At 33.9% G+C, this 15183-nt stretch overlaps 1 protein-coding gene across 1 annotated transcript; it reads right to left on the reverse strand.

Moving 5' to 3' along the window:
• Positions 1–8893: 8893 nt before the first annotated feature.
• LOC141401815 (uncharacterized) lies at positions 8894–10230 on the reverse strand. Its single transcript, XM_073982339.1, has 4 exons — positions 9763–10230; positions 9481–9691; positions 9326–9419; positions 8894–9256 (listed from the first exon to the last, which is right to left on the reverse strand). The coding sequence occupies exons 1-4, from the start codon at positions 10130–10132 to the stop codon at positions 8957–8959; spliced, it is 975 nt and encodes a 324-aa protein (XP_073838440.1). The 5' UTR covers positions 10133–10230; the 3' UTR covers positions 8894–8956.
• Between the last annotated feature and the right edge of the window lie 4953 nt (positions 10231–15183).

The following is a 15183-nucleotide window of genomic DNA, read 5'->3' on the forward strand; positions in this document are numbered from 1 at the left end:
TTTACAAATGTGCGTTTATTTACTTTGTTTGTTTGTTGGTAGAAAACCAGTACAAAAAAGCGAGCAAAGGCTATAGTCGGGACGGGACGCTACCACATTCCAGCAACCCTGTTGTACATAAGCTTTTCGCGGATTAGCATCTTTAGGGAGATACCAATATTATTTGCCACCATTAGCGGGATTCTGAAAGTTTTTTTGCCGTTACCGACAAAAATATTAATGACAAGTTGAAATAAAACTTATCAACACTTGCTGTATGGGTGGGGGTTAGGGACAACTTTATTTTGGTGGGTAACATACCACAAATTTCTTTAATAATGAAATTATATGCAAATACAAGTTTACAGTTGTCGGTAATTCTGTCGTTAACTAGTTACAGAATCGCACTACAGAGGACTTGTATATGGGGATTTCTGAGTGAAATCGGACACTTTTTTAAGCTGAGGTTTTTGATTTCCTTTATTTTTTGCTGTGGTGATGCTGTTGATTAACAAAACATTTTAGTATATTTTCAGATTTTTTTTGACTAACGGTTCCAGAGATGTCCCGCCTTGAAAAAGTCAAATTCTGTAAAAACTACATGCAATGTAATACTCATAACTTCTTTAATATTGGTCCAAATTGAAAAAATCTTTTTTGTATGTTTTGTTGTTTTATCAGCTATTAAATAAAAAATAGCGAAAAAAATTGCACAGTGGGCTTGGATGCTATTTTCGCGATTTAATATTTAAAATCAATTTTTAAAGATGTTCGACCCCTTCGATTTTCTTTAAATTTTTTTGTATTAAACTACGTTCAATTACAAAAGTTTTAAGTCCTATGTGGTAGTGGGATTCGGACGATTACTATTTTTTCTGAATTTTTTAAAATTTGTCAATACAATTTTTCCTTTATACCTTTGTCCAAAATTTGTATTTCCTGTATTTTTGAAGCTAAGAGTTCATATTTATCATTATATATTATATATTTATCATAAGAAATAGAAAAAGCATGCACAGTGGGCTTTAATGGAATTTTCGCTGATGCATTTTCAAAATCGAAAAATGACGCAGTTTTTAAGATGTTTGAGATAAATTCATAAATATCAAATCAAAACAAATATTTATAAATGAAACTTTTAATTTTTTTAATAAAATAATAAATTTTGGACAAAGGTATAAAGGAAAAATTGAATTGACAAATTTTAAAAAATTCAGAAAAAATAGTAATCGTCCGAATCCCATTACCACATAGGACTTAAAATTGTTGTAATTGAACGTAGTTTAATACAAAAAAATTAAAGAAAGTCGAAGGGGTCAAACATCTTTAAAAATTGATTTTAAATATTAAATCGCGAAAATAGCATCCAAGCCCACTGTGCAATTTTTTTCGCTATTTTTTATTTAATAGCTGATAAAACAACAAAACATACAAAAAAAGATTTTTTCAATTTGGACCAATATTAAAGAAGTTATGAGTATTACATTGCATGTAGTTTTTACAGAATTTGACTTTTTCAAAAAAAAAAAAAAAATTGAATTGACAAATTTTAAAAAATTCAGAAAAAATAGTAATCGTCCGAATCCCATTACCACATATGACTTAAAATTGTTGTAATTGAACGCAGTTTAATACAAAAAAAATTTAAAGAAAATCGAAGGGGTCGAACATCTTTAAAAATTGATTTTAAATATTAAATCGCGAAAATAGCATCCAAGCCCACTGTGCAATTTTTTCGCTATTTTTTATTTAATAGCTGATAAAACAACAAAACATACAAAAAAATATTTTTTCAATTTGGACCAATATTAAAGAAGTTATGAGTATTACATTGCATGTAGTTTTTACAGAATTTGACTTTTTCAAGGCGCGATATCTCTGGAACCGTTAGTCAAAAAAAAAATCTGAAAATATACTAAAATGTTTTGTTAATCAACAGCATCACCACAGCAAAAAATAAAGGAAATCAAAAACCTCATCTTGAAAAAGTGTCCGATTTCACTCAGAAATCCCCATATATTTTTATATTTACATATATGTGCATTTCACTTCAATTTCAATTTATTTCAATTTTTAATGTCAAGTCTTACGACCTTAGGGATGTAGACTACATTTTATGTTAAAATAAAAAATTGTATGACTTAAATATAGTAGCTTAAACATTTTAAGGACGGGCTGCTAAACTACTCCAAAGCAAACAAAATAGGCTGACTTCCGTATCGTCAGTTGCTTTGTGTTGTTAAAACTTCGTTAAAATATTTCAGTTGCACACTCATGCATTGATACACGAAAATGCATCAGAAATAAAAATGATACATGTTTGCTTTAAAAATGCGTATTTTTGACGTTTTGAAACACGTAGCTACGCAGTTGTTAAGTACTACGGCGTTAAGAAACATAAGACTTCACATATTTGCAGTCATTTGCCAAGCAAGGGATGATACAGAAGTCAGACATACTGTGCTTTATTAAGAGTAAAAAGACTTTTTAAATTGCACACCCCCTTATAGACACATTTTTGAATTGAAACCAGGAAAGAATCAAAGTCGGGTCGTGCCGACTAAATATCAAAATTGGACATATATAGCGTGTTTCGTGCATCAAATACCTGAAATCGAGAATAATTTCAGTAGAGCGATTCTCTAACTCATTTTTTGAGTTAACGAAGAATCCCGATAATATTAAAGCTCAAAATTATGAATGAAAAGTTCAACAGTTGAAAACACTGTTGCTTTTGGTAGAACTTTACGACTGCTTCCTTTTGGTCGCTAACTTACCGAAAAATTTCGTTAATTACCGAATATAAGAGCATTTTAATTTTACCGATTTTTGTCGGTAATCAAGAAACGAGATTACTGATACTTTTTACTTGTTTCTTTTTTTTTTTTTTTTTGGAAATTTGTATAATTGTTGGAATAAACCAAAAATGTTTTTGATTTGGATAGCGCCAATTTTGAACATAAATATATAAGTGTTTACCTTCACACCTCTGACCTATAAACAGAGGTGTGAAGATAAACACTTGCTCTGTTCCAGAACCTGCAAGAAGCTACTATTTTTTACTACGATAGCATTTTCCCCTTATGTTATCGGAAAAAATAGTACATATATAGTACATATTGGAAGTGGATCTAAATTTGGGGGTCATTTCTTTCGATAGTTATCGTACTACATTGTATTTAGACACCGTAGTATTCTATAGTTTTTGGGTGTGTATTTCAAGGAGCATAGACTTGCAAACATTGTCATAAAAATGACAAGGAATACGTTCGGTGAAAAATTGTGGGGTCGATTATGCTTGCGTTGTCGACAAGAAATTTAACAGTAGAAAATTCCATTTCCACATTGAAATTCATACTTTTTACAATTAAATTAAAGTTATAGTTTAAAACACTGATTTTGAGTGAATTTCTCTTCTGGCAACGCAACTACGGTTGAGTTGCTATCCAATCTTCGAACTGAACTTTAGCAACATTTTAGAACTTCTGTGAGGGAGGAATCCGAAGGTGCTGTCCGATATAGTACATTACTTGTACGAAACAAATCCCAAATGGTATATCAAAGAATGATATTCAAACACTAGGTTATAGGTATTCTATTTTATTTTTTATTTCAATTCAGGATTATTCACATATTATTATATATACATATTTTTATTTCTATTAAGAATTATTCTCATATTATATATATTTTTATTTCAATTCAGAATTATTCACATATTATTATATATAAGACTTATCACATATTACCATTACGGTGTGATGGTGAACGTTTAGATGTTTTCTTTGACACGGATGAACGTGTCGGTGGTGCAGCTACTGGCTTTGGCTGGCTTAGAGTTTGATTACTACTAGTACTCAATGTGGGGCTGCGTGGTGGTGGAGCAATACGCTGCACTCTTGACGGTAACACCTTCGATTGACTTAATGTTTGTCCACTACTGGTACTCAATGTGGGACTACGTGGTGCATAATGAGCCCGAACTGTTTGGGTTAATTGTGGCATACAATTTACTGATACTGCAGCACTTCCGTCTGTAGAATTTCCCCTTCCCGGATAACGTTGTCGTACATGTGGGACGGGAGGTTTCATATCACACGGTTGTTCCATACGTCTATTATGATATGCAATATATTCTTTTAGTTTTTTTATCCGTTCACGTTCCTTAGCTTTGGTTTCTGCTAATTTCTGATGCAATCTTTTTAAATTCTCTAACTCAGCTGTGACTTTCGGAAATTCTTCTACATTGGTATTGTATAAATTAATAGCATAACTGCGTTCTTGATCGTATTGAAATTTCATAACCTTTTGGCAATGACGAAACGATTTTATTGGTTCATCAAAATATTCCAACATTGAGTGCGGCATTTCTTTTTCGATCGGAATGGCTACGTAGGGTTTGCCACAAACGACACATTTAGGTTGAAGACATTTGTTGCAGATTACATGTCCACAATGAGATATATGAAATAAGCGGTTTGGATCCGATTTTCGAGCAACAAAACACTTATTACAGTGTAGAGGAAACATTTTACTTGTGTGATTCTCAAATCAATTATTATTTTTTTATTCCAGCTTTAACAAGTAACGGCTGATTTAAATAACGGTAAATGTTGTGAGTGTCTGAAATCAATACACATTGTCCACACTCCATTTTTATAATCATTGCAACTGTCTTACCTAAAACTACATACAGCGACGCGTATATCTGAAAATAGAAGAATCGTTTTGCCGTTGTTACACTGTTGTGCGCTGATGCCGAAAGTGGAATTAAGCTGAAAACACATACAACGTTTGGGTAAAGTTTTGTGTCGTTTTTACACTGCTGGGCATGATGCCGAAAAATTCAAATTCATTTGAAATATATGCCGACAAACAGATAAACGCTGGAATTTGGAATTACATTTTCTGGAATTTACATTTTCTCTTAAACGGCGTTTGCACTAGACTCTAAAACTGAAAACACATCCAACGTTTTGGCCGTTTTTACACTGTTCGACATGATGCCGAAAAATTCAAATTCATTTGAAATATCGACACCTCCAAATAATAGTATGCTAAGTCTAAAAAGTGAGTTTTGCAGGAGAAGCTCTCAAAGTTTGGAAATTTTTTTGAACTTCAGTACTATGCTAAATCAATATTTGTTTATAACTTCTGTTCGGATTGACCGATCATTACCAAAATTAGACAGAATTTAAGTTAAAGGACGTTAAATATAAAAATGTAAAGAACTTGAAAACATGCTAAGTCGACTTAGCATACTATTGTTTGGAGGCGTCGATATATGCCGGCAAACATATCAACGCTGGACTTTGGTGTCGGCGTCGCCCTGTTGTTGTTGTTTTTTTTTCAACGCCCAAAGCAAAACTTTACTCAAACGTTGTATTTGTTTTCAGCTTAATGTAACCGTACTATAAAGACCCCGGCAAATACGGTCCATTCTGCGTCGCCTCAGGCATCAAAAACAACAACCACATGAAAAAAGTGTAAGTGATGCCAAGTTTGTTCTTGAAGTTTTCATGTGGTTGTTGTGGTTTCAACGCTGAGCAATATGAAATTCCAAATAATTTCACTTTCGGCATCAGCGCACAACAGTGTAACAACGGCAAATACGATTCTTCTATTTTCAGCTATACGCGTTATAGTGTCGCTTTATGTAGTTTTAGGTAAGACAGTTGCAATGATAATAAAGATGGAGTCTGGCACAATGTGTATTGATTTCAGCCACTCACAACATTTACCGTTATTTAAATCAGCCGTTACTTGTTAAAGCTGGAATAAAAAAATAATAATTGATTTGAGAATCACACAAGTAAAATGTTTCCTCTACGCTGTGATAAGTGTTTTGTTGCTCGAAAATCGGATCCAAACCGCTTATTTCATATATCTCATTGTGGACATTTAATCTGCAACAAATGTCTTCAACCTAAATGTGTCGTTTGTGGCAAACCCTACGTAGCACTCAATGTTGGAATATTTTGATGAACCAATAAAAAAGGTTATGAAATTTCAATACGATCAAAAACTCAGTTATGCTATCAATTTATACAATACCAATGTAGAAGAATTTCCGAAAGTCACAGCTGAGTTAGAGAATTTAAAAAGATTGCATCAGAAATTAGCAGAAACCCAAGCTAAGGAACGTGAACTGATAAGCAAACTAAAACAATATATTGCATATCATAATAGACGTATGGAACAGCCGTGCGATATGAAACCACCCGTTATGCCACATGTACGACAACGTTATCCGGGAAAGGGAAATTCTACAGACGGCAGTGCTGCAGTATCAGTGAATTGTATGCCACAATTGACCCAAACAGTTCGGGCTCATTATGCACCACCACGTAGTCCCACATTGAGTACCAGTAGTGGACAAACATTAAGTCAATCGAAAATGATGCCTTCACCCCCGTCAAGAGTACAGCGTATTGCTCCACCACCACGCAGCCCCACATTGAGTACTAGTAGTAATCAAACTCTAAGCCAGCCAAAGCCAGTAGCTGCACCACCGACACGTTCATCCGTTTCAAAGAAAACGTCTAAACGTTCACCATCACACCGTAATGGTAATATGTGATAAAGCTTATATATAATAATATGTAAATAATTCTGAATTGAAATAAAAATATATGTATGTTTACTAATATGAGAATAAATATGAATTGAAATAAAAATATATATAATAAATGTGAATAATTCTGAATTGAAATAAAAACTAAAATAGAATATAACCTTGTGTTTGAATATCATTCTTTGATATACCATTTGGGATTTGTTTCGTACACGTAATGGCCGTAAAGCTCTAAAATGACAGGTATTCACCATAATTGAATGAGTAAATTACATTTCTAAGCTTTCCACTTCGCAATATGTATTTCCTTCTCTCATATGTATGTATGTATGTCAGGATTGAGTATGTACTATATCGGACAGCACCTTCGGATTCCTCCCTCACAGAAGTTCATTTTGCTAAAGTTCAGTTCGAAGATAGGATAGCAACTCAACTGTAGTTGCGTTGCTAGACGAGAAATTGATTCAAAATCAGTGTTTTTAACCTATAACTCATTTAATTGTAAAAAGTATGAATTTCAATGTGGAAATGGAATTTTCTACTGTTAAATTTCTTGTCGACAACGCAAGCATAATCGACCCCACAATTTTTCACCGAACGTATTCCTTGTCATTTTTATGACAACTTTTGCAAGTCTATGCTCCTTGAAATACACACCCAAAAACTATAGAATACTACGGTGTCTAAATACAATGTAGTACGATAACTATCGAAAGAAATGACCCCCAAATTTAAATCCACTTCTAATATGTACTATATAATTGCAAGCGTACAAAAAGTTGGGTGTCATTTTCGAAGACCCTTGGGTGTAATTTTCAATTCAATTTTTATGTTCTATAACCTCCTTACAATTAGTTTAAGTTCGAATATGTGTAATATAGCTCCACTCCTTCCGGTACCTCCACCACAAAAGTTCGAAAATGTTCAACAAATTTGTGCGGACGATAACTCTTTATGGGAGTAACCGATCGTGAAATTTCTACCAGACTTAGATGAGGTTTCAATATGGACTCAATCGGTCCACTCCTTCGGGGACTTCCCATACAAATGACGATTGGTTCCAAAATTTGCACTTCGTAATATTTTGTCCAAACTTAGTTTAAGTTCACAAAAGTTAAAAATGCTCGGACAAATTATGCGCATGATAACTCTTAATGGGAGCAACCGATTCGGTCCATACCCTTTTTACATCCTAATATATCTACCAGATATAGGTCAGGTTCCAATATGGACTATATTTGTCCACTCCTTCGGTTACCTCCCACACAAAATTTCGGATAAATTCAGTGTAAGACCTACTCTCAAATCACTTTGATTTTTGTAAAGCAACTTGCATTCGTTGCCTCAATTACGAAGGTAAATGTTTTTCTCAGGGGCAAATTAGTACTTCTTGAGAAAACAGTCCGAAATGTGGCTAGAGAACACGTAACTCTCGAACTGATCAACCGATTTGGCCTTCAGTTCGAAGATGGGCATACCGGTCCACAACTTCCGAATCTCTTGAACATGTAAACATGTAGATTTAGTCCAAACTTTGGAGCACCTAATATTTGGTCCAAATTTAGATTAACTTCTAAAATGGCCCATATTGGTCTTTTCCTTAGGGTTCCTCCCCCACAAAAGTTCAACATTTGTGTCTAAGTTCAGTTTAAGATCTATTCAAAGACCCTTTTGAAATGTATACCGATGCTGTTCGTTGTGGTCCTGATTAAAGCGATATTATGTTTTCCGTGGACAAGTCCATGCTTACTGGCATACTAGTCCAAAAGTTAGACGATGACCCACTGAAATGACTAGTGGGCACGATATCTATCAAAAAGATATGACTCTTAAAATAAGATCCACTTCCATTATGGACCAAGTCGGTCCATTCCGTTAAGTACCTCCTCCGCAACACTTTTGAATTTTAGTCCTAGTCCACATTTTTGTCGACATGTTCAAATGTCCTTCATCGATCTGTCCGTAGATGAAAGTTTTAATTTACATACACGGTGATTATGAATGTCAACTCCCCGTGAGTTTTGTCTTTCTGCCGTTTCAATTTTAAGGATAAAGCTAGAAAACTGGCGAGGAGTTGATGACGGCAATGCCGACTGATACTTTTTCCTTTTTTTTTTTGGTAATGTGTATAATTGTTGGAATAAACCAAAAATGTTTTTGATTTGGATAGCTCCAATTTTGAACATAAATATATAAATAGTGAAGGATATCTTACCGCCTCTAGAAAGAATATTTCACGAAAAACTTACTTTCTATTAAATGTTCATCTTATTTTTCGTATAGCTAGAAGTATTGTTTTACATGCATAATATTACATTTAAGATGCATTATACAGATAAATTTTATTTATATTTGAGATGTTTATTTCATTTCGTAAGTGGAAGATTTACACAAAACCTTAATCTACTTCAGAGCTACATTTTCAACATTAATTGAGTCCGTATCCGAACTTTCATTTTTAATTATTTTGTTATTTGTTTTCTCAGTGACAACTTTGGCATTTGATCGCCTCTTCTTAGCATTCTTAAGTAGAGGTTTCGTATTTATAATATCATCTTGAATGATTGTACCTTCTGTAAGCCGTAATGGATCTAAACTTTCTGGTACATATTGTAAACTTTTACCTAATGAATGTTGAATTTTTCGTTTCATTACAATTGTTTGTTGATCAGCATCCTCAGTATTAACTTCTTCAATAAGAGCCTAAACGATATTTTTATATACATAATTGCATTTCTATTTTATTGTATTATCAACTTATGTCACTCTTACCTCAAACTCGCTTGCCAAAAATTTTGACGATATTGGATCCAATGTAGGTTGCGGCAAACCCATTAAAGCATTACACAGGAAAGAGTAAATAGCTCTAAAAATTAATGAAATAAGAAAATGGGAAATAGACTAACGAAAAGACTATGAATACTTACTTCAGATCAACACCACCTAAATCATCTGATGCTGGAAGTTGTTCATTATTAACTATTGCATTCATTATGATTGCCGGTTCATAAAAGCTATTGTTAGGCACATCAATATTCTTGAATACTTGTAACCATTTTGTAATGTTTGAAAAACACAAAGAGTCACATTCCTGATAGACATATTCCTCTGCCTCTTTGGCACTTTGTGTTATTAGTTCTAAAATTCAACACAATAACAAACTAATTAATATTTTATTTAATTCCTTGTTTGGCAAAGTATTACCTTACCTGAAAGTTCTTTTAGCATACGTTCTGGAAGCTTTTTTTGCAAATCATTAACACTTTTCGATGTCCATCCATGCGTCACTAGATGGCTTACACAAGTATTTCTGTAGTGACAGTTGATTTTGTCCTGCTGTGGCATTTTAGGTGAATCATTCTGCGTGTCCTTTTCATGGAATACGTCCTCCGAAGGTGTTTCACATTCATCGTCATTGTTAACATCATAATTCAGTGGAATGTGTTTTTCTTCCTGCTCCTCGTAATCACCATACGTTGTAATTATATATTCTTCGTATTGGGCATTATCGTCATCAAAATCATCTTCGTCACCTATAGCTTCATTTTTAATTTCTATTTCCATATAATTGTTGCTCATGTTCAATATTCTTGAATACAAATCATTTAAAAAATGTATTTCTCTCTTTTGTTTACAACTAAATAAGTAATGTTTTTGTTTACGGTGAAAATGTTGGAAAGATATGGCAACCATAACCAAGCATTTAAGAAAACTTAAGGGTGCTTTAGATGTAACATTGCAGAAGAGTTAGGCCGACTTCCGTATTGGCAGTTGCCATGGTTCAATTATTAGAAGGTTGTGTCAAGTTTACACTAGCGCTCATGGCAGAACTACCAGGTAGTGGTATCACACCAGCTGATCGAATATGAAAAGTCAGATCCCTTTATAAAAAAAATATTCTTGTTGTAATTTCCCCAACAACATAAAGAAAGTTTTGACATAACATATTCAACATTTTACGATGCCACTACCTGGGTAATTGTGCCATGCTAGCGCTCCAAAATCCACTGGATTTCACGAAATCCTGAAATACACCCCGGTGTTCACACTCATTTTTTGTTGATTTCAAACATATCACAATGATCAAGGTAGATGCATATGCGCAGCTGATCGAACATGCATTTTCACAAGTTGTTGTAAATTGAATTAATCATCTAAAATATAAAAATATAGAACTTTACAACTTTATTTGGAATATTATCGTAAAATTATCTATATATTGTATTAATTCTAACAAATGAAAAATAAAAAAAAATGATTTTATCGTTGATACATCATAATAATAAATTTTGATTGATAAAAGTTGTGCTCAGAACCAATAAATGGGATTATTCGTGTTTATTATGTTTCCAAATACATTATTCTTGTTCTTATGCAGTAGTTTTCCCGTTTAGTGCTAAAAATGCGTTCCCGTACTCCGAAATGTAGCAAGACTTGCACTTCTCTTTAAACAAAAATAGCGCCGAATAACACCTTCTTCTCCTGTTTTCTGCCATACAATTTTGGCCTAGTAGAAACTAGCAGCAAGTATTTTCATTGGCATCTAATATGATAGCTGATACGTTGATTTTGACATTTATGCAGGAGTTTCTGCAATTTCCGTCATTTTTCCGTTCAAGAACTTTTTAAGTAATTTGTATGAGGAAGCAATTTTTGACAATTCGCTCTTTTTTCTAACATTGCCATTAAAAAAGTACGGGAACACAACAAACAATAGCATTGTAACCATTGAACAATTACCCAGGTAATAGCATCGTAAAATTTTAAATATGTTATGTCAAAACTTTCTTTATGTTGTTGGGGAAATTACAACAAATGGTCTGTTCCTTTACTTTTAAAAATGGTAACAGTGGCAAAAAATGGTAAAAGTGGTGAACTGGTCTCATATAAATTGTATGCTTTTTAAAGTAAAGGAACACTTTGCAGGTTAAAAATGGTAAGAAATGGTAACCTCAGGCACGTAAAGGAACAGAGCTAAAAATATTTTTTTTTATAAAGGGATTTGACTTTTCATATTCGATCAGCTGGTGTGATACCACTCCCTAGTCCTGCCATGATTGTAACAAAGTAATTTAATAATTTTATCACATTGTTTACAAATTTTTATAGTAACATTTTTTGTTGCAGCAATTGACCATCTACCTTATTTATTATGATACGTGAAAAGTGTTGCAACTTTTGGTACTTTTTTAGGCAAAACCAGGGTTGTATAGCATGTGTACTGTGATTTCGATGTTGATTTCGCTGAAATCACGAAATGAGATGATTTCATTTTTGTATGCGAAATCATGATAAATTTAGCTTGATTCCGCGCGAAATCACGAAACGCCTTCGAAATCACGAAACGACGCCGAATGTAAACCAAACATTGGGCAGGTTCATGAAATTATAAAAAAACAACTCTGATGCCGGTTTGCTTATAACTTCAAATGACTAATAACAAATGCAACAGGTTTTGTCTATTTGAAATATTGTCAAATATTAAAATTGAAATATTTTATATATGTATGCCCACGTTTTGGTGTAGCCCCATATAACGCGAATTGTCGCTTTCAGGAATTTTGAATGTATTAGCCCAATTTGCCCTTGTAATTTAAGATTTTGTATCTGCAGAGGTTAAAACACATTTCCACAAAAAAATTATAAAGTCCACGTTATGGTATAGCCCCCATATAAGGGAACCTGCAGATTTTAGTTCAGAAAACTTAACGGATATAAAACGTTCGCCCTGCCCAGTGGACACTAAGCTCATCGTGGTGCCACCTTCCAAGCTACCTTTACCATCTGTAAAGGTTAGTGAGCTAACATGTTTACTCATAAGAACGTTAAAACTTGAGTTGAGCATTGGGCTAGTAACTCATCGCTCCAAAAGATCGTATTATGAAAAACAAAGAAACAGAAAACAACCCCCATCTTAAGGTGACGACCTCGCAAAAGTTTTATGGATTACAAACAGCGAATATGCACTTGAAATGTTCGGAATCTTCACAGAAGGTGCAGTTTACGCTTTGGAATATGTACTTGAAAAATACAAGACCGATATTACTGCCATACAGGAAATACGATGATTTGGGAAAGGCGCCACAACAACACCTAATGGCCCCGGCACATACGGTCCGAACAGACCAAAGATATATTTTACGAGCGCTTAGAAGAAACGCATGCTTGTTGTCCTGCCCATGAAATTAAATTTATTTTATGCGATTTTAATGTCGCAGTCCGAAAATTCAGTATTCCCAGTGAAACTTCTGCGAAAGGAATCAGGTTGATAGACTACGCAGCGACAAAAACATGACAGTTAGCAGTATTAGATTTATTGTTACGAACAGACACAACACGGAAGTTGGACATCGGTAAGCTGCAATCACAACACATATCCACAGCATATTCCACTCATCTGACCCCATTGTTTAATGCAAGAACACGTCGACAGTAGTAACCCTATCCCCAACGCTTTAAAATCTAAAAAATGTGAAATGTCCTTGATCAACAACGTTAACATTTGAAGTTGTTTACATTGAACAGCTGACTAAAAGTCAGCTGACAATTTGACAAATTTTCCCAGTGAAAATTTGCAAGTTCTCAGCCACAGAACACTCCAAACTCGCTCTCTTTTACTGAACAATTTTGTTGTCGAACATCATTCAGTAAAAATTTGTACAAATTTTTGGGTTATCGTGCAAGACATCAACAATTTCAACCTTGGCAAAATGCCCCCTCTGTAATGTTGGCGACATATCCTCAGTATTTCAGCCATGTAAAACTTCTCTACAAGTGGTGTCTTAAGAGCAGTACACATTAGGTTTGTACGATAACCCATAAATTTGTACAAATTCGTACAAATATTTACTGAATGCTGTTCGATAACAAAATTATCCAGCAAAAGAGAGCGAGTTTGGAGAGAATTTTGTGACTGAGAAATTGCAAATTTTCGCTGGGAAAATTTGTCCCGTACAAATTTGTAAGTTCAGTCAGCTGGCCTTTAATCAGCTGTTCAATGTAAACAACTTGAAATGTTAACATTTTTGACTAAAGCATGGCCCTATAGGTCCTCCGGAAAAATCAGATGATTTCGATTTGAGCTGTCAAAATTCATATTTGTCATTTGAATTCGCTGTGAGGTATTGAAATGTCGAACTGTATAGAAGCAGGTAGATGTATCTCGAAAAAAGAAAACAAATAAGCTTAATGTTGTACACGTAAATTGTCAACATTTGTTGTGTTTGTATGAGAATTTAATTTACAATAACTTATTTTAGCAGTTCAAGTTCGATCAGCTGGTATTTTCTATTTCGTCAAACAAAAACAACTATGGTAACAACTTTTTCTCGGAAAATGTTTTGTATGTATCTACCTGGATTGACAGAAAAGAAATTCGCCTCGAAAATTTTTTCGCCTTTAAAATTTAAAATCTTCTTTTGAATTCGCTTGATGGAGGGCCTATTATTGGGCCATGGACTAAAGAAAATTTCACAATTTCACATTTTTTTTTAGATTTTAATGCGTTGTGCATAGGTCTACTGCTTTAAATATGTAAGTCAAATGCAATTTTAAAATGTATGTTTTTGTTCCATTTGGTTTAAAATATCAAAAGAAACAAAAACAATATTCATTCATTTTCGAAAACAGCTGACTTTCTTGCAAGTTTTTGCAAAATGTTGTTTGATAACTTTCTGCAATTTTTCTTGCTTTAGAGAGTAAAATTCACTGAGAGAGGTTGCTGGAACTGACTGAGTAATTATTGCTGGGAAGTTATCGTACACACCTATTGTCAGTTTTGAATTTCGCAGTTATCGATAACTGTCCACCCGTCCAGCAACCACAAAACATTTTGCGGTTGCATGATGAATGACAAAAATCACCAACAAAGCTGTCATTCAAAACTGATAATGTGTACCCAGCTTAACAAAAAATGAAAGGCCACACTGGCAAGCACAGATTATTTGAGCAAAACTGATCGTGTGTACCCCACTTTAGGACACGCCGTTCGGACTCGGCAATAGATCTGGCAAAAAATCAATGGCACTCTCGATAATATCGAAGCTAAAAATTTGCAGAATGTTGGACGTCTACATGGTGTTCCTTCTTCTCCACGGATGCACCGCTTTTGCTGAGATTTTAAAATAAAAAAATAGTCTTCACACACTACAAAATAAGTAATTTTACTTACCATAACTTATATGTATTTAACTGCTAAACCTAAATAACGACGTGCACAAATATTTCACCTTTCTACCACAACAACGCTCTCTGAGCGTCCGTATTACCCAAATACGTTGAGTACAAAATAACACTTAAAACACCAAATCCGCGACCAAAACTTATTTAAATGGTTTCTTTCGTAAAATAAATAATTTTCCTTTGCAAATTAATTGGATTTCAGTTTTTTTGTGCTTTTGTTTTCAAAATACAAAACACACATACAAACAATAACGTTCTTTCATAGTTGAATTTGTTCAACTTACAAAAAGTATACGCTCGACGTACCTATGTATTTCGGTAGTTCTCATAAGAATACATGTGTTGTAAATTTTTCACCACACACGCCCTGGGTATACGGACGTACATATATAGGTATGGGCCTAAAGCAGTGTTAATCACCACTGGGCTCGCGAGCCGTGTCTGTGTGA

Source organism: Musca autumnalis, unplaced genomic scaffold, assembly GCF_047663935.1.
Source record: "Musca autumnalis isolate F117 unplaced genomic scaffold, ASM4766393v1 scaffold_4, whole genome shotgun sequence".
Classification (NCBI taxonomy): domain Eukaryota; kingdom Metazoa; phylum Arthropoda; class Insecta; order Diptera; family Muscidae; genus Musca; species Musca autumnalis.